Source organism: Anas acuta, chromosome Z (genome assembly GCF_963932015.1).
Source record: "Anas acuta chromosome Z, bAnaAcu1.1, whole genome shotgun sequence".
Lineage (NCBI taxonomy): Eukaryota > Metazoa > Chordata > Aves > Anseriformes > Anatidae > Anas > Anas acuta.
Genome location: NC_089017.1, coordinates 15,207,693 through 15,228,380, shown reverse-complemented (window position 1 = coordinate 15,228,380; position 20,688 = coordinate 15,207,693). Strand labels below are relative to the sequence as shown.

General features: G+C 40.9%; 1 protein-coding gene across 1 annotated transcript in view; it reads right to left on the bottom strand.

Annotated features, from left to right (window-relative positions):
- Positions 1-10,695, bottom strand: part of RAB3C (RAB3C, member RAS oncogene family) — a 140,530-nt gene extending 129,835 nt beyond the window's left edge. Inside the window, exons 1-2 of the mRNA XM_068667204.1 lie at positions 10,560-10,695; positions 413-640 (exon numbers count right to left, since the gene is read on the bottom strand). Coding sequence (XP_068523305.1) covers positions 413-640; positions 10,560-10,583 — 252 coding nt within the window. The 5' untranslated portion in view covers positions 10,584-10,695. The remainder of the gene's footprint in view (positions 1-412; positions 641-10,559) is intronic.
- Positions 10,696-20,688: the final 9,993 nt, after the last annotated feature.

The following is a 20,688-nucleotide window of genomic DNA, read 5'->3' as shown; positions in this document are numbered from 1 at the left end:
ACCACTTCCCTGGGGAGCCTGTTCCAGTGTGCAACCACTCTCTCTGTGAAGAACCCCCTCCTGATGTCAAGCCTAAATTTCCCCTGCCTCAGCTTAACCCCGTTCCCGCGGGTCCTGTCACTGGTGTTAATGGAGAAAAGGAGTAGTTTATACCTGGCTGCACAGATTATCAATATATGTCATCCTGTGCATTTTCTTATTGGAATTTATTTCAGAATACATACTCTGCTGTATTTGGAATACCTTAAAATCTGTCCATGTTCTAATATTCTAGACAGCAAAATGATGCAGGAAATAATTTCTTTTTCATTATTCTGCCATATATGTATACACAGATTATGACATTCAGTGGAAACCCACAGTAGCTTAAATGTTATCTATCAAACTTATAGAACTATTATCCTTGGCTTACCCAAATCTGTAGCTTAATTCTTTTTTCATTTTTGAAAACTGTTTTTACTTTGAAATCGATCCCGACTGTGCTTACAAATGCAGAAGTAAAGGAGTCATCAGCATATCGGAACAAAAACGAGGTTTTCCCAACACTGCTGTTGCCAATGATGAGCAGTTTGAACATGTAATCAAAGTTCTGGTCAGATGTATCTTTCTGGCCATATCTGGAATCTTGAGCAGATGCCATCTGTAATTCAAAATAAAAAGAAATAATTTACTGTCCCTTGAATCACATAAAATTGGAAACATTTAGATTTTATTGGAATTTTGGTAACAGACATATAGGAACTGAAGAATTTCACAGAGGTTTAAGTAATTTCTATGTAACGACTTTACGTTCTTGACTAAATGTGGTCTTGGGTACCTATTACTTGTAATCATGGTAATAGTTGCAGTTGCAAAAGAGGATGTATCAAAGGTAAACATCACCAGTGACTGGTAATGAAAAAAAAAAATTCTTGTAAAAATCTAGGACAGCTCTTGAGTACATGGTTAAAAATATCTACATTCAGAAAATGTGATGAATGAAATAAATGGTGAAAATACAGACAAAGATACTTTTCTTAATATGTACAAGGAAGAAATCAGAGATCACTGGTGAGTTATGACATAGGAGGTATAGTAACAAACAAAAGCTTAATCTGTTTCATATCTGATACAATTCTTGAACAATTCATTTTACTGTAAATATGCTACAGTGTTTTGTAATACCTACAGCCTTTTGTATAGCCTATAGCCTATAGCCTACAGCATTTGCTATTAGTAGCTTTCAGTTACCATACCATCATATAATGAATTGAGACCTCGAAAATAAGGTCTTAATTTTTTTCAGTTCCCGGATCATACACAGTTTTGGAATTTGCAATGTTGGTGCAAGATAATCATAAATGACAATTGCCAATGTTTTCAAATTTAAGTCCTTAAAATAAGGCTTCTAATCCATATAAAGCATCTGAATAAACACAGATTACAAAAACTGAATACTGCTAAATATCAAGCTTATCTTGTTTAGAGACTTCAAAGATCACAGGATCCATTTATAAATAGTATGCCTTTGGCTTTCAGGAGGGTTGCAGAGGTTAACTTGGAAACTCAACCACTATTTTACTTGGAAAGCTCAAAAAGCAGATGGCAAAAGTAACAACCTCAGAACTAGGTAGTGTTTCATTTCATACACTTTCTAAGAAAAATCTTTTGAAGTCTTGCAGGATTTTAAATTCTTGCAGTTTGGCAATACTAAGGGTATTACATTTACACACTGATTTCATACAGAAAGACCAACAGCATAGACTACCATAAAGATTTTTGGAAAAGCAGCCCACATCCACGTTTTCTAAGACAGATATTGCAGAGCGCATTTGGGCAGTCTGAGAGGACAGCTGGAACCTGGACCTTGCAGAAGGGTAAGGGCTGTAACCCACCTTCTCAGCAGCATTTCAATTACTGCTTACATTTTCTGAGTCAATTCTGCTGTCTCATAGTACAGTATGCTAGCTTCTTTGGGCTACTGGAGAGGCATATTAGAAGTGGGGACAAAAATTTCTGAAGGAGACAATGAAAGTAGCAAGCTTTTAACAGGAAATTTGGTATAAGATTTATATTTCATAAATTATGCAGTACTGAATGTTTGATTTTTATTTGATTGTGACTAAAATTCTTGACTAAATGTGCTCTTGGGTACCTACCTGTTTCTATCCTGTGTTTGCATTGTCTTTAATATTTATTCTCTTCTTTCACAGATATGCAACAAATAAGGTTTTAGAAAACAAAATATTCCAAGTGTATGCATCAGTAATATTTCGTCCTTTTCTATAGTGAAAGACAGAAAAAAAATCTTTTTCACCTTTACTACTCTCCCTTATACTAAAACTATATGGTGATATTTTGTCCAGAACATATGAAAAAGAAAATCAAAATATGTTTAAGCTAGTCTAATCACAACAGGCTATAAAGTAGTAAAGAACAGAGCACTGATATTACATATGACTTCCAACAAGAAGTCAATGAAATCTGGCAGATCGAAGACTGTGCAGTGGCTGGGGATGCCAGTGTAGCCTTCACACTTTTGCCAACAGCCTGTTCTGCTGCCTTGCTGGCTCCCCTCTGTAATGCAGTAGCTGAGACCATAGTTACTACTTCTAACAAGAAGAATGATTTTGTTTCTTGGTTTTATCTCCTAAGAAGTCTTCCATGTAATTTCTTCAGCTTGCTTAAGGCTTACAAAGAGAGATTTTAGCTTGCTGGCCCCAGACTCATGTGCCTTATATTTCATCACTATGTACTTCAATGCCTCACACTTCAGAAACAGTATGATTCAGTGAGCAGAGGAATCTGGAGACCTGGATGCTAATAATAGTCCCACCAAAGCTTGTACATTATGTAGCCTTCTTGAGTAAGAAGATGTTTCTTGTTGATGCTTTTAAACACAGTCCTTCCCCGCAAAGAAATTCAGTGCTCCTCTAAATGAATGTGTTTATGAGCATTACCCATGTGATATTTTTCTTAAAAGTTCTTTAAAAATTACTAAAAAATAAAAAGCAACATCTTTTCTATGCCTTGAACTTATGGTTTCATTATCCACAGGCAGAATTATGGGCAAGTTGAACATGGAAATGCAGCCAACTTTTATTTCAGATATAAGAATATTTCTGCCTATTATAAGATGCAGAAGGCACACAAAAGGCATGGGAAAGGCCTAGTTTCTCTACCTTCCATCTGGGAAATCAGGAGAGGACTAAGTTACTGATAATAATTCAAAATATTCAGAGACTAATTTCAGTATAGAGAGGCAGTCTCCTGAGAACAGCTGTAGCGCTCCTTTCCTGTGTCCAAAACACAGGTGAGCTGCAGAGAAGTACTAGTGTCTGCACTGGCCTGAAGAGACATCAAACTCAGCACTGGTGCTAATGCTTTGCCATTACTTCCTAAAATCATATTCCCAAAGCTCATTCACTTTATAGAAAGCACATGGACAGATTTCTTAGAGTACAATTCACATCACCTGCATCAGGCACCCACTGTAAATGAAACTCTAGAGGAGTCTCTATTATTCTTGAAGGGAAACCTAGATCCTTCGTCTTCTTGGGCTTTGTAAATACCCCTGCAGTGCTTTTTCTTCTCAAATGCAAACTGCTGTCTTCAAGTATGGAGTGTACTCTAGACATTTCCATGTATTAATATGTCAGTTCACTCCTGACAGGACTTGTGTAGATATTTGTGTACTATGTAGGCATTCGGCAAAGAAATGTGAAAAAGCTGATGCTGATGTTATGTTACTCCTTTGGAAACAATGTTGGAGACAAGCAGCAGGATTGCCATACTCAGGCCTGTTAATTAAATAGTACATACACTGATAGAAGCCAAATAAACATGCCAACCTCACTAATATTCTGTTTCCAAGAAAGCAAAAACCTTACCTTTATTTTGACAAACTTCTCATCTGAAATGATAGAATGGCTATATTAAAGAAGCAACACTTTTGGTAAAACACAGTGAGTTATCTCTTCAGTTAAAATTTGTCCTTGTTAAGTAAAATTAAAGAGGAAGAGGCTATTTCCATTAGCATATTGCATAACCATTTTTCTTTAGAATAAGTCCCTACTCAGATCTCTACAGCCAACATGACATTAGCACCAAAGGCAGCCTCAGGCCACCTCCTGGTGGACTCAAGAAAGACCTAAGAGACCATGGGGAACAATAAGCGCAAGACAAAGGTCAGAGAACTTATAGTCAGGAGCTATCACATGCTATCCTTACCAAAACCAGGGAGAAGGTAAGCCCCCTCTTGAATATGGACAAAGAACAAAAAAGGGATGGCTTTGTGTGCTTCTCCGCTTACAACTGTATTGGGTATTGTCAGCAGGGAGCTGTAGTGGGGGTCCCTGTGAGCAGAGCCCAGCAGCTGTTCACATCAGTTGAGAGCCAGCTCCAGGTGACTCCAAAAGGGACCCGCTGATGGCTAGAGCAGAGCCAGTAAGTGATGCTGGTTGCGCCTTCGTGAGAACAGATTTAAGAAAGGGGGGAGGGGGTGGAAAATACTGCTGGGGAACAGCATCTGGGAGAGAGAGAAGAGTGAGAAGCAGCCCTGCAGCCCCCCGGGTCAGTGCAGCAGGAGGGCAGGAAGTGCTCCAGGCAGGCAGCAGCAGTTCCCCTAAAGACTGTGGACAGGTCCCTGGTGGAGCAGGCTGTCCCCCTGCAGCCCATGGGTCCCACGTGGAGCAGATCTCCACGCTGCAGCCCCCCCATGGGTGGAGGAGCCCCCGGTGGAGCAGGTGGATGTGGCCTGGAGGAGGCTGCGGCCCACGGAGAGCCCCCGCAGGAGCAGGCCCTGGGCCGCAGCTGCAGCCCGTGGAGAGGAGCCCACGCAGGAGCAGGGGGTCTGGGGGGAGCTGCTGCCCACCCATGGGGGATTCGTGCTGGAGCAGTTTGCTCCTGGGGGATGGATGGACCCCGTGGTATGGAGCTATGTGGGAGCAGGTCTTGAAGAGCTGCTGCCTGTGGGCAGCCCCCGCAGGCTCATTTTGGGAAGGACGGCATCCATGGGAGGGACCCCGTGGGGACCAGGGGCAGAGAGGGACTGTGAAGGAACAGAAGAGATGAAGCATCAGGGACTGACCGCAGCCCCCATTCTCTGTTCCTCTGTGCCCCTTGGAGGGGAGCATCTAAAAAAAGGATGGATGGGGAAAGGTGTTTATGGTTTGCTTTTAGTTTCTCTCTGCTCTGTTCTGGTAGCAATAGGCAATAAAATGCATTAATCTCCCTACTATGAGCCTGTTTTGCCCATGAGAGTAATTGGTGAGCAATCTCCCTGTCCCTTCCTCAAACTTTGAGTCCTTTCCAGGGTATTTTCTACCCCTTCTCCATAAGGAGAGGGCGTAAGAGAGTGGTTGTCCAAATGGGTAAAACCACCACAACAGCACAACTTTCAGCTCCTTAAATTAATATCATTTATTGGCATAGACAATTTTAATCATCAAGCAGAGTTCTCTTTATCAGGCACAGGTAGTTTGCAAGTCTCATGTTCAGCTGCTTCCTTGAGTCCAAAAGAACAGATTAAAACAGGGCAGGGCTGAGAAAAAAAAAAAAAAAAGAAAGCCTTCGTGATAATAATGAAACACTTGGCTATGTTTCTCTTTATGGCCTTAGAGGACCTTTTCCTTTGACAGAATTAATTTGAACAGCTTTTTCACTTAAGCAGGGCAATTTGCCATGACCTCCCTGGCCTGCACATCACTTCAGTTTTAACTTATATACGTGCTCCACTCTGGATGTCTATGCAGAATTAATTGCCCCTGGAAAAGAGGATGCCAGAAGAAAAGCTGGGATTGAAAACACTAAGGTTCATTCCTTTGTGTCTTCCACAACTACTTTTTCTTCTTTTAAAAAATAATAATAACTGGCACATCTTAAAGGAAAAGATCAAAGGGAATTCTAGGGAAAATGTCTTCTTTCTACCTAATTCTTGTAAAGCCTTGTGGATCACCCTCAACATCTAATTTTTAACTGGCCAATTAATAAGTCTTAACAGAGTTCAGTGGACAAAGCACTGATCACTTATTTGGAATCACAGATAGCCAGCCATCTGCAGAGCACATCTTGTCAGCCAATGTACTTGGCAGCATCAGGAGAAGCTTATCTGCTGCAAGGTATCATGAGGTTATATTCACAAATATTTGTAAGCATAACGTACTAAATCTGAAAGGTGTAATTAAAAATGCAACGCTTTATTATAAGTGACATAATAATAAAAAATTCCAAGTTAGGGAATATTGGGAGAATATATAGGGAGATGAGAATCTAAAACATTTTAGAGAAGCTCTACTTACTTCATATCAGCATGAATGTGGCCACAGTGCTGGCAGCTGCCCAGAACAGCAGAATGCGATGTACCATAAAGAATGGTTCTGGCAAAGCTCTAGCACATGAATTCTGGTGATCTACATGTACTTGTGGTGAGCTAAGGCATTACTCAGCCATCTTCCATTACTCAGCCATCCTTCCTTAACCTAAGTTTACCATCTTCAAGAAAAGAGTTGCTTCAGAAAGATATTTCCAATTCCCACTCGCTCAAAATACTTCAAATACTGGCAAAAACAGAAATAAAGTCCTAGGTGTGTTAGTCTAACACAGGACGTCAAGAAGTCACCAAAATGGTACAGCTCTGAAAAGAATAAATAGAAGATGCATCAGGCAGGATATTCCAGTCAAAACAAACGGTGATTTACCAGGGAGTAAGAAAGAGAATGAGGAGAGTAGATGGCTACAGCCCTCTGCCATTAGCCTTATCAAGCGCAGCACTTTGGGCCATGAGATGTAACAGAGACTGTGCATTTTCTAAATCGGTAAAGCAGCTGCATCAGGCCAAAAAAAGAAGAGAAATACTAATGCCCCTGTCTAAGGCATTAGTGAGATGCCATTAGCAACAATTGTCATCAAACGTGTTTATGAAAGCTGACTTTAAAAAGGATAATATAGAAAAGGGTTACTGGGAAGACCAAATGAATGAAGACCTTAGACTATGAGTGAAATCTATGTTAAAAAAAAAAAAAAAAAAAAGTGTGTGCTGGTTTCTCTAGATAGTAACCTGGAGTAAACATTTGGGGATGAGAACTATTCAGATGGATGTGTCCTGGAGCAGACACTGATCATTGAGACAAAATGTATATAAAGTGGTCCTGTGTGTCTTTGAGATAGAGATTAGAAAATACCTAACCTGAAAAGGAGTAAGCTTCAAAAGTACGCCTCCAAGTAGGGTTAGTGACAGGAAGAGGACTACTGGCTCCAAATGCAGTTTGATCAGTTAACAAAAGGGTGCTTTGGTTAAAAAGCTTGCTCTCCGGACTCAATGGCTTGGTATAGGCCAGTACTTCTAGTTTGAACCAAGAATAATCTAATAATTCTGCTAAGCGATAGAGATGAATTGGCTTGATAAATTCTGCATCTAATACCTCTGGTTTGGCTTTTTCATCATATTTTTCTAACCTCTTAAATATCTGGAAATGCCCTTTTTGCTTGCTGTTGCTTTTGTCCATCGTGTTTGAATGTATCTGGTATAAACCATTTCTCTCTGGGCATAACCATATGCAGTGACAAACGGATACGGAAAAATCAGAAGAAAATGTTCTCATTTATTTCCTTGGCAAAGCATCAGAAATGCTTATATTGTCTTTACAGATTATTTACCATTCCCTTCTATTCCCTTACCTCTATGGCATTAGTGACCTGTGAAATTATTTGCCCCAGCAAGTGAAAGAGAGAGTCTGTAGAGTTCTGGAAATTTCTACAAACTGTCACCAGTAATGCCCATATGCTGCGATAAATGCTAAGAACAGGTTATCCAAACCACATTCCAACTTTTTGATTTTTGCAAAGTGCAGGGATTTGGAAAATGTGCATGGTACAAGCAGAAAAAGTGTGAAGCTTGGAGAGAGTGAATTGATGGGAGAATAACAGAGAATTTCCCATTGAATTTTCATTTTTCAGACTACCGTCAAGACCCTAGGGGAAACTGCTGAGAGATACACCGACATTTCAAGTAATTCAGACCAGTTATTAAAAGAACACACAGAAACCATACACACATCTGTGTTTCACAGAAAGAAAAATAATTAAATAAATCAAGTTCACTGCTTTTGACTCTTAAAACAAAGCCTTCTCCGTCACCATGAGTACTGTTCAGATTTACAACTTTCCTTTAAAAATACAACTAGAAATGAAAAGAAGTCACAAACTCTGACCCAGATCTAGTAATATCTGGCAGTTTACAATAGCCAATTTTTGCACTGGGTAACTCCCTCTCTGACAGAACTGTTTAAGCTGTGTCTTTTGTAATTTTTGGCCTTTCTCATCTACAGAGAAATTGCATGAGCTTGAGATTCAAACAAAGGATTCATAAGCATAGGAAGACTGCCACTGTATGGGCCCTTTTTCTTATCCTTTTAAAAATTTTTAACTTCTTAGTTTTCTTTTTAATTATTGATTGATGGAAATGGAAAAAATAATGCTTACGCATTCCTCTGACTTGTTTTCATCATGATCAAAAGACATGTGCTTGATCACTTGTTCTGTTGCTCTACAATTCAGAGAGACATTAGCTCTAGAACAGACTGTTCCATAAAGCTGTTGTGTACAAACAAGCAACTACACTTGTTTCATGTAATAGGAAATCAGATAGCCGTAAGAAAGAAATCAGGCAATTAGTTCTGCTAGTTCTAAACCACATTTGAACAAGGACCAACCATACCGGCCCAATGTGGGAAAAAGAGAAGATGGTTAGAAAGAAGACCCCAAAATAAAATATTGTTTTGTTCAAATCTTTAATAAGAAAAATATGCAAATACACAGGGAATGGTGCAAGCACGAGAAAAAAAAAAAAAAAAAAAAAAGAAACTACAAAAGGAAATCAAACCTTATCTACCAGGCTGCATTTTCATGTCCTGGAAAAATCCAGATTTTTTATTATAATTTTGGATCCAATACGTTAAAAAATAGACATTGCTTGACCGTATCACCAGTTGTGAAAAAGTGGAGTTTATAGTTTTTGTGTCTTTAAAGCTCTTTGCTGTCTCTTTTTATACTAAGGCTCTGCCTTCTGCTGACTTTTATTCAATTACATTAAACAATAATTCCATTTGTACTGATAATCAGATATAAAAAACAAGCAGCAGTTTTCTGATGTATGTCAAGTACAGATATTTTTCTAACTAGACATTACTTTCCTCAGATTTTATTTTAATGTCCCATCATCTTGTTTCCACAAGTACGTAACAGTGCCAGTGAATTCAACACCTGTCAAATGTCAAATGCAAGTGACCAATCTGTATTTTTCATCCTTTACTAGCAAAATCTGCTTTTTTTTTTTTATGAAAGACTCTCCAAAGCCAATGCCTGCTAAACATAACTTTAATATCTCAATAAGCATGTGTAAATAAAAGGCAAATGCTAAACAAATATTCCCGACACATGCATGGAGCATGCAGAACTAGGCATTTAAATGCCTAGCACCCTAATTATTGCTGTTCTTCAACCAGAAAACTGAAAGACATTTTTACTGAAGAGTGGCTTATTTCTAGTGCACCGCTTTGGTTGAAAGGTTTCAGCATGTGACATCCAAGCAATTGCTCTGCAAAAGATTTATGAGATGATCATTCTCTGTCCAAAGTCACAGAAACCCAATGCCACATCTGCGTAACTTAAGGTTTCAGACGTCTTTTTGAGCATGCATATTGAAGAGCTTGCAGATCCTCCCTTCAAGCTGATATTCTATTACTGCCAGAGCAGATATCCAGCATGAAAAATATTAGCTAACAGGGCTGCAGTTCATAACTTAAATCACTGCTGACTGCGAAAGTGCTCTTTGCATTGTACAAAAACAGCGGGATTGATTGTTACCAATCCACCACCAACATGACTGATCTTCTGTTAAAAAACAGTCATGTGTTCGAGCGTGTAGCCTGGGGCCCCCAGAGCCCCTGCAAGACATCATGAAAGGAGCCCTAAGAAATAGCTGGCGCATGGCTGGCCACGCAGTGTAAACTGTTTTGAAGCAACTACCCAGAAACTGCCCAAAGACACACGCAGTGTCACCAGTGCCCCTACACGATTTGTGTCTCACGGGGCAATATGTTTAACCATATGCCAAATGGTTGAAATGGGGCCACCTCTTCACTGCTCCCAGCCCTCACACCGAGCCACCTTCTCCTGGTGCAGGTGGATAACTGCTCCTGGAGCAAACCGGCGGAGGGGACACCTTGCCGACATCCCGCACTCCCAGACAGGATCCCAAAACGGCCCATCCCCAAAACCCAGCACCCACACGAGGAGCCACCATCGACGTCGAGGGGCACGAAGGGTGTCGGCGGGGTCCCGTGTGCTCACCCCACCGAGACCCGACACCCACACGTGGACACTGGCGGGGTGCGAAGCCCCGCTGCCCTCCTTCCCCCCCGGAGCAGCGGGACGGGGATCGCAGCGAGCCCCCCGCCCCACAGCGGGCTGCCGGCTCCCCCGTCCCCACGGGGGTCCCCACACGCCCCCCGGGGACCCTTGCCCGTCGCTATCCGCCCCTCCCGGCCGCGCTGCGCCCGCCGCCCCCCGTCCCCACCGACCTGCACGGGCGCTTCGTGCCTCATGGCCGGGCGCGGCCGCAGCTCGCCCCGCTGCCGCTGCCGCTCCCGCCCGCCGCCCGCCCGGGCTCTGCCGGCGAGCCCGCCCCGCGATCAGCACCGGAGCTGTCCCCGCTCCTCCCTCCGCACCGCCCCTCCGTCCCGCTCCCCCCGGCACCCCTCCGGGAGATGTAGTCTCCGCCGCACCGCTCCCCAGCGCCCACCGCCGGCGTGCCGGAGGGAAAGGACTACAACTCCCACCATGCTGCGTGAGGAGGTAGAGAGCGGGGAGGGAGCCCCGGAGCGGCTGCCGGGGAAGGCTCGGCCGTGCGGGCAGCGCTGCTGTGCCGTGCGGCGGGGGCCGGCGGTGCGGGCGGCACCGACCCGCGGCCGCCTGCGCCGGGCTTCGACGCTGCGGCCCCTGCCCCGGGCAGGGTCAAGCCCCCGGGGTCCTCGCCGCTGTTTTCTGCTCTCCGTGCTCACGCTGTCGTTCTTGGCTTGGGTTTGGTTCGCAGGGCTTTGAGGAGCGGTCGCGCCGCCGTGGTGACACGTGCGGTGGTACCGAGGCCGTCTGAGACCTCGCCAAAAAAGCAGCACGCCTTCTGCATCTGCCCCCAGGCCTGTCTCTGTTGTCCAAGATGTTCTAAGCATCTTTCTCGGCCTTTTTATTTTTTCCCATATCCCTGTCCTCTACTGCCGATTCCTTAGTTATGAGCCCAATCTTACAGGTCCCAAACAGGTAGGAAACTGTATGATCAGTTTTGTATTCGATTTAAGATTTGTTTTGTTCCCCCCTGATGAAGCAGTGAAGATGAAACGTAGGTGTGAGCAGTGAAGGCAAGCAGTTTGGGATGTTTGCCACAGGTTGGATGCCACCAGGAAAGAGAAGAAGGCGGGTGGGGTGGCCAAGGTGGTGTAGAAGCCAGTCTGTCTCTGCGCCACCCGCTGCTGTGTGTGTGGTATATGCTGCTTAAAGTAAATCACCTGCAGGAGCTGTGACATACGCAAATTGTTTGTATAAAGATAGGAGTACGGACTAAAGTGTATATCAGACGTTTTATTTTCATAAAATTAAAGTAACTCATGAAAAATGAAACTACATTCATTTTTTTCATAAAATGAAAAGTAATTTTATTTTTTCATTGCAGGTTTTTAATTTCATTGACAGATATCCAAAACTACTTAACTATAATATGAAAAGAGGAATTAAGTGGTGATGTGGTGTTTTAGGTCTTTTTTCCAAAACCATAATGTATTCTGTTATGCTTGTTCTCATCTGAGTCTTCTGTCCTGTGCAAAACACTTCATGTTTCTCTTTCTGTCACTGTGGGCATGAAAACATCATGAATTTGTTCAGTGCTTACATTTTAAGCCTCTGTGTGTGTGCATGCATGAATGTGTTACGGGCTGGATTTTTTATGCGTGAGTTTTATTCTCTCTATTGATTTTAGGTGAATACATAAAAAAAAAAATTGGATAGCAACCCATTTCCGTCTGAAAACAGAGCACATTATGTTTGTTTTGTTTTTCAAAAAGTATAAATACATTATACAGTCTTGAATATCACGAACTGTAGCTTTCCATAAAGCAGTTCTTATTTGGGAGTGGCCTTTTAAATCTTAGCTGAATAGATATTTGAAGCAGTAGATTCAAATATTCAGAGAAGCTTTTGATTATAGAATTTAGAAAGCAGATACTCTGAATTCTATTAAACTTTATAAGTGGATTTACTGCAGATACTGTGTTAGAAATTACAAAACTTCAATGATGCTCAGTTCCTAGATGTATCCCAAGACAAAGATCTTCCACATCTTTTTGTTATATTGGCATTTATCATAGCATTGAAGTCTCCACACGATCTCACACCTAAAATTTCTGTACAGGAAGCTTATCAAGATAAAGCAGGATTATTTTTTTAGGTTTTCATGTGTGCTCCTTCAAAGTATTAGGTTATCTTACTTTATTTTTATGAAAACTCAAAAAGTTAAACAGCATCTCTACATAAACAATAGTTTTCTGTTTCTTTCATTTTTAAAAGGGATAAAAGCTTAAGAAATAGTGCTGGAATTGGTTGCAGAGATGATGTTGCAGAGGTTGCAACCATGTGGTTGCAGAGATGATACCTTTTTTTAAAAAAAAAATTACTCAGGTTTTGCTTATTATTATTAACATTGAACTCTTCTTTTTGACTCCTTCAGAGACTTCTGCAGATGGCATGGGAAAGAAATGGGCCAGAATTAAATAGTCTAGTGCTATACACAACTAACATTTTCTTCCTCAAACATGCCAATCCAGTGATATGTCTTGACAATATTCTTGGATACTTTGTCCACAGAGTGTTGTTTTAGTGGGGCTGGAATTTCTGTTGATTACTGATCACTGTTTTACAACATGTTAACATGATTGGAACATGGTGTGTTCAAAGCTCTCTTTTGTGCATAATTACTGTAAACTAGCTGTTTTCACAAGATGCTAACATACAAAGGACCCAGTTTAGTAAAATACCTAATTCTTTTAATCAGGAGTGCTGCTAATCTAAGAAAATACTGCAAAAGTAGATATTAATGATAATTAATGTTTTCAATGACTGCTTCTTTTGCACTTGCTAACACTCACAAGAGTGATTTTTTTTTTTTTCATAACAAAGGCTGTATCATGGAATACACCAAAAAGTTATTATTTAGTAATTTACACTATAGAATGTTTCTGTAATGTTCTTATTGTGATGGCACATAATCGTTCATATAATTTAAGTCATCACAAAAGCTAACCTACAGTTAGCAAGCTGTCTGTGAGTTGGCTAGTATAATAAATCTGACTTATTTAGTTGTAGAAAAATGTTATTTTAGTATGTTTTTCTGTTTTCATAACAGTTGTTTTTTTTTCCCCTTAAACACTAATTTTATAGTATGCAGAAGAAAAGAAATAACTTTCAGAACTGCATACTAAATACAAGACATCTTGTATTAACAATGGCATCAGGAGACAGCTGGTTTGTATCAAACTGAGTTGTTTTGGATGAGTGAATTCTGGAATGATGGACACATTGTTAACAATGCTGTTTCTCAATTCCTCACTAAAGGCCCATGTAACTAAAGATAATATAAATGCAATACAACTTTTATTTCACAAGTTCAATTAATGCATTGGAAGCAAATGTTTTCTGTGCTTTCTAAGTCTAGGCCATCCTATAAAATTAATAAGTAAGATTCAGGAGTAGGAGAACCTATGCTAAGAGGAAAAGAAATAAGGAAAAGAGAGTTAACTAGTAATATGCGTTCACCTCTCATTTTTAGATCTAAATACAAATCCTTTCACTTTGTGATTTAAGAAAATAGTTTCCTGGTAGGTACAAAATGGCAGTCATTTTGAAGTATCTGTAGATCTTGACAATTTTTTTTTCTCATTTTCTCTTCCTTAATGTCAAACAGCTTTCTTTTTTCACCTGACCTTTTCAAACACAGTATTTCTTTTACTCAGGCATGCCGTTTGACTTATCCTGGGGTTGGACTTTGGATGCAGAGAAAAGGAAAAAAAAAGAGAGAGAGACATGGGTCTTACACAAAACAATAGATGGTGTTCACTTTGACTTAATCTATAATGTTTGCAAGTTTGGCTTATGCTTGTGAAATGTAAAAATGTTAGCAAAAGATCTCAGGAATGTTTTTATTTTAACTGAGTTTTAAAAACTCGAGTTTTTAGCATTTAAAATCTGCCTCAATTACAGATCTCAGATGCACAACAACTGTAAAAAATCTGTAGGGACTTCTAGTTACACTAGAAGACAGGTAAACTAAACAGAACCTTGTCAGGTAGTATACATGTAAGATGGCAGTAGTTATATTTGCAACAGATTAAGATGCTTCACCACCGTATAGATGCCTGATTTGGTGACCTTGGCAGATTCTGCAAGTCCCTAAAATCCCAACAGACAAGACTCGCACATGACAGCACACTGCTGATGCATGAACTGGAGGTGCCTCAGTCGGGAATGAAAAAGCGGTGGCTGAAAGAGCAGGTCTGATCCTCAGCACATGAGAATTGGCAGGTCAGCATTACAATGAAGGATAAGTAAATTGTTCCAGTCAGTGAAATTTCCTTTTCTTCTGTTTGTCAGTATAGAAGGTACTCTAATCAATCTGTTCTGTGTTAAACTTTGCAGCCACTAAAACTGCAACACAGAACTGAAATGCAGCTTTTCATTCTGTGGCTAAGGGACCAGCATAAATAACTGCAGTTCTGCTGCCGATGGAAATGAGCACTGGGGTAATCTGTCTTTGCACTGCAGTTGCCATGGCTACTGGGTCACAGCACCAGATATGCTGTCACGTTTCCTGCATCCTCATGTGCTGCACTCAGTGGTCTTGTTGGAAAAGACAAAAGGGAAAACTTGCACTGTATTTTTCATTTTTTATTGCATAGCACACTTCCATGTCTCCAGTAAGCTCACCCTGGTCCATGAAGATCAAACAGGAGTTTCATACAGGTAAGAGCCTTTGTCCTGGGGCCACAGAAAGAAGCCTCTTAACCTCTGACTCCAGTCACCACCAAGTCTGAGCACTCTCATTGCTGTGCATCTACATGTCCAGAGACATTTGCAGGCAAGGGACAAGCTGCCACTTGGAGATGAAGGTGGGAGTACTTTTAGTCTTTCAACGCAGTCTTTGGTTCAAACTTTGTAAATCTTAAAAATATCCGCTGAGATGTGTCCTGAGCAAGGGCTTTATGGTGAGTCTGCATACCATTAAAGAGGAACACCAAAACAGTGTATATACTCATCGTGATGGTTAGGTTATAATATACATGTATTTCTTATGTAATGTTTTTGCAACAAGCTTTCTATTCATGACAAAATGTCATTATCCTAAGCTTTTTGTATTTCGGAAGAATGGTTCTTTAACTGTCCATGCATTCCTCCATACCATTTGTTTCACGATAAGTCCTAGATGAGAGAAAGCTCTTAAAAGATAAAAGAACATGCTTTTAGTTTCCATCAACCACAGAAATTCTTAAGCATAGCAAACAAAATACAGTTTTCTCAGATACATAATGTATCACATCACAATTCTGGACAGTTTTATCAGATATATAATGTATCACATCACAGTTCTGGACAGTCATTAGATGACATTGATGGCTCACAAGTGACAAAAGCCAGATCAGTCAGGTGTCAGACCTAGAGAAAGAGGATCTGAGGCTACTACTCTGGTAGGATTTCACAGAGAGTTCTTACTGTCAAATTATGTGTGTTTTGCCAAAATGTTTTTTAAAACAGCATAGCAGCAAACATTATGTAATGAATTCAGCTGAAGTTCTGCTGAAAAGCCAAGGGAAGCAGCAGGCAAAGACAATGGGCTCTCAGACCAAGTGGGCTGATAATTTTTCTGCTCCTGGCTGGTTGGTTGAAGAAATAATCTTACTGATTTTATCAGATATACACACTTGGAGTCTATAAAATGGAACTTCTGTGGGTGTTCTGTCATTCATTTTGCATCTGACTTGTCTGCCTTTCCTCTGTATGATGTTGCTTCCAATAAAGCTTCCAATAATTAATGCAAATGACAGATACTGCTACAGTTCACAGATCTTTTGCAGTTCACTAGATTTCCTTTTGAAAGTTTCTGCTACAACTGTAGAATGAAGAAAAAAAAAAAAAGATGGGAAAAAGAAACATCTAGTTAAAAGAAGTGCTTGTAATCATATTGCATATATTTCAGCCAAAAATGTAAAAAAGCTTCAGGAAGTAAGTATATTCACATCTAGCTCTAATATAATTTAAGTTTGCTTGCTTTTTCTCGTCTAATAAGCATTTCAAGATAGAAACACAGTTGCTGCTAATGATATCATGGTGATTTTATCAAGTACTTCCCATGAATACTGTGCAGCTGTGCTAGAAGAGGCTACTGTGGCAGGAAACAACCTAACAGCTATTTTTGGGTCCCTTAGCTATGCATGACTCAGGAAGAAAAAGAATCATTACTTGATTTTCTATTCTGCCTCAGTACTTAAAACACCAATCACCAGGCCTACTCAGACATCAATCCTGTTTCATCAGGGAGATGAAGAATAAACCTCCAATGCTTAAACATAAGGATGTAATTTTGTGAGATGCTGATCCGCTGTAGATCGATCTCATTACCTTTCAGTTAAGAGGTATCCACCTTCTCTCAGGTCTGAGACCTTAGGCTGAAATTCAGATCCAAGGAAGGTGCTCTAACTTGGTCTTAAAAGTCACATCAATTTTGTAAACATAATTTGGAATCTCTAAACGTAGATAGTATTTTTTTTCAACAAAGGTTGAGTGGTCAGCAGCTTCCAAACATGATTAATGAGATATTATCTTCCTCTGTGTTACCCCACATTTGCGTACTTGAATTCTTCCTTGTTTTGTATATAGTATGTTATCGTGCCTGGAAGCTGGTAGTAGTCCCTCCAATATTTGCTATTAAAAGAGAACTTCCTATTTGTTTCGGATAAACTCACCTTTATTATGTGCCATTGTCTCTTAAACTTGTTTTGAAAAGCACTGGGGAGTTGCGTCCTCTGTGAGAATGTCCATATTTTGAATGTCTGTTTCTGTTGGTTGTGCTTATTGCAAAATTGTACACCTTGCCAAAATAACAAATGAATGTGAACATTTGAACCTAAGGGAGAGTTCAGCCATAGTTACGTGGTTTAGTGCATTTTCCTGTGAATCCCAGGGGCACACTCAATTGGCATGCAGGTTTTAGGGTGCAGAGCAAGTGTTCATGAAATGAATCAGGTTGTTTATGTATCTCTATTCCAAGTGCTACAAAACATAGAAAAATACGTAGAAAACAAGCCTGGCAGCAGAGAAAGATGGGATACAGTGGATGAATGTTGTGCAAGAGAACCAATTCTGCTATCATGACTTCTGCATAAAGGCTGTTGAAAGGCTGAAGTCTACCTAGACTTCATCAAGGCCTTTGACAGTCTCCCACAGAATTCTTCTGGAGAAGCTGGCAGCCTATGGCTTAAATAGGTACATACTTTGCTGGGTTAAAAAAGGGCTGGACGGCTGAGACCAAAGAGTAGTGGTGAACGCAGTTAAATCCAGCTGGTGACTGGTAACCAGTGGTGTTCCTCAGGGATCAGCTTTGGGGCCCATCCTCTTTAATATCTTTACTGATGATTTGGATGAGGGAATTGAGTGTACAGTACCTTTGCAGACAACAACAAGCTGGGGGGGAATTGTCGATCTGCCAGAGGGTAGGAAGGTCCTGCAGAGGGACCTGGACAGGTTAGGTCAATGGGCAGAGGCCAAAGGGATGAGGTTCAACATGGTTAAGTGCCAGGTCCTGCACTTTGGCCACAACAACTTCATGCAGCGCTAACAGGCTTGGGGCAGATTGGCTTGAAAGCTGTCCAGAGGAAAAGGCTCTGGGGGTGTTGGTTAATGCTCACCTGAACATGAGCTGGCAGTGTGCCCAGATGGCCAAGGAGGCCAACAGCATCCTGGCTTGTGTCAGGAATAGCATAGCCAGCAGGACCAGGGCGGTGATTGTCCCCCTGTACTCAGCTCTGGTGAGGCTGCACCTCGAGTACTGTGTTAACTTTTGGGCCCCTCACTACAAGACAGACATGGAGGCCCTGGAGCATGTCCAGAGAAGGGCTACGAAGCTGGTGAAGGGCCTGGAACACAAGTCCTATGGGGAGTAGCTGAGGGAACTGGGGTTGTTTAGTCTGGGGAAGAGGAGTCTCAAAGAGCTTATTGCTCTTATTGCTCTCTATAGCTCCCTGAGAGGAAGGTGTGGGGAGGTGGGGGTTGGCCTCATCTCACAGATAACTAGCGACAGGACTAGGAATGGCCTCAAGTTGCTCCAGGGGAGTTTCAGAAACCTCCAGCAAAGAGGAGTTTATACATAGAGTCCTCAGGGAAGGACCCTTTATACTGCCATGGCCATTTTTGCAGTGAAACTCCCAGCAAAGTCAACTTACATGTTTCTCCATTTGAGTGTGCTTCGGTGGTGTTTTAACATCACACACATTTAACTCTGACAAGTGTAATCAAAATACCAAGCTTATAATCTGGAAGAATAAATGTCGTCTGGAAATTTATTTGAAAGTAGGTTTTTGTTCTGCTTTTACTGCTGATATATTAGGTGGCTTCAAGGAATTCTCTTTGCTTCCTCTTCCTTTTCTGTAAAATGTGATAATATTTTTATCTTAGGTTTTAATTGTTGCCAATTTGAGGGGTGTAAGGGAGGAAACAGCAGTTGGGAGGAGAAAAAAAAATCTTGAGGAAATTAATAAAACTATAGTATTCAAAAATGGTGATTAATATGCTCCAGTAAAAGAGAGATACTTATCAAATAAGGACAAAAATAATAATAAAAAGGTCAATTCATTCCTGAAGCAGCACCTACTTTTACACTTTCTGAGCCAACAGAAACTATTTCTATAATTGTAACACTATACTACATATAGTATGTATTATATATATGCATGTATACTGATATATATATATATATCAGGAGCTTTTTCCTAAATTTCTGGTTACTATATCAAAATGCAGAGAAATGAGAATTAATGTTGCACTGTCAACAAATTGCAATCTTCCTGTGGATTTGTTAATATAATTTGCAATTGTTCTGCAGGTAACATGCACAGATGGCATTCTGCCAGTTCATATAACTTCAGTCCAAACATTCCTTCAAGAAAATGCAACATTCTAGAAAATGTTGTATGTTATGTTATTTAATATTTCTTACAATAAGTCTCACTACCAGCTTTGCATAGCAGAAGTAAAACAAAAGTCTCCATGGCATAGACAGTTTCAAAATCATCTACTAAGATGTTCTGATTAGTTTACATTTGAATTTGAATTAGTTTACATTTGGGCCTGATGATTTTTTTTTTTCTATTTTATGAATGATTCTCTATGTTCTTGGAATAGGTGCATTCATAAGAAAGGATTTACTTTCAGCTGTACATGTTTATTACATTATTATTCTCATCTAGTTAGAAATACAACACAAGATCACATGGCTCTAGATTCAAGTACATGAAATGTAGATTTGTAGTTTTTAATCTCATTTGTCTCTAGAATTTCCTTCATAATTACTCATTCATTAGCCTTGTAAAGTAAAAACATAAGTACTGCCATAATGTCAACCTCTTTGTATTCATCCAGTGTCCCAGATGATTTCAGCTCTATGACAGCTACTGAAATATATGACAAGTTCAGTCAACTAACAGTGGTAATGAACACCCTGGTTAAGGACACACAGACAAAGCATTATGTCAAGAACTCTACCATTCAACATATTTAATATTTTTTAAACTTACTTTTTAAGTTTAACAAAAGCAAATGCCAGATTCATCATGTGGGATGGGGCAACCCTGTCTATACATACAGAATAGGGGATGAGAGGCTGGATAGCAGCCCTGCAAAAAGGGTCTGAGGGTTCTGGTCAATTGAACATGAGCCACCAGTGTGCCCCAGCAGCCAGGAGGGCCATTCATACCCTTGAGTGCATCAGGCATGGCATTGCTAGCCAGTCGAGGGAAGGGATTGTCCTGCTCTGCTCTGCAGTGGTGTGATCTCACCTTGAGTACTGTGTGCAGTTTGGGGAAACACAATATAAAAAGGACATGAAACTTTTAGTGTCCAAAGAAGGGCTGTGAACATGACAAAAGGTCTAGAGGGCAAGATGTATAAGGAGCAGCCGAGGTCCCTTGTTTTGTTCAGCCCAGAGCAGAGCAGGCTGAGGGGAGGCCTCATGGCAGCCTGCAGCTCCCTCACGAGGGGAGCGGAGGGGCAGGCGCTGAGCTCTGCTCTCTGGGGACAGCGACAGGACCCAAGGGAACGGCATGAAGCTGGGACAGGGGAGGGTCAGGCTGGGGGTTAGGGAAAGGTTCTGCTCCCAGAGGGTGGCCGGGCACTGGGACAGGCTCCCTGGGGAAGTGGTCATAGCACTGAGCTGCTGGAGTTCAAGAAGTGTTTGGACAATGCTCTCAAACACATAGTCTGATTTTTGGGTGGTTCTGTGTGGGGCCAGGAGTTGGACTCAATGATCTTTGTGGGTCCCTTCTAACTTGGGATATTCTATATTTCTATGATTTTATGATTGTTAGGATAGCCAGAGCTGCAGTGTAAGGAATTAGTAAT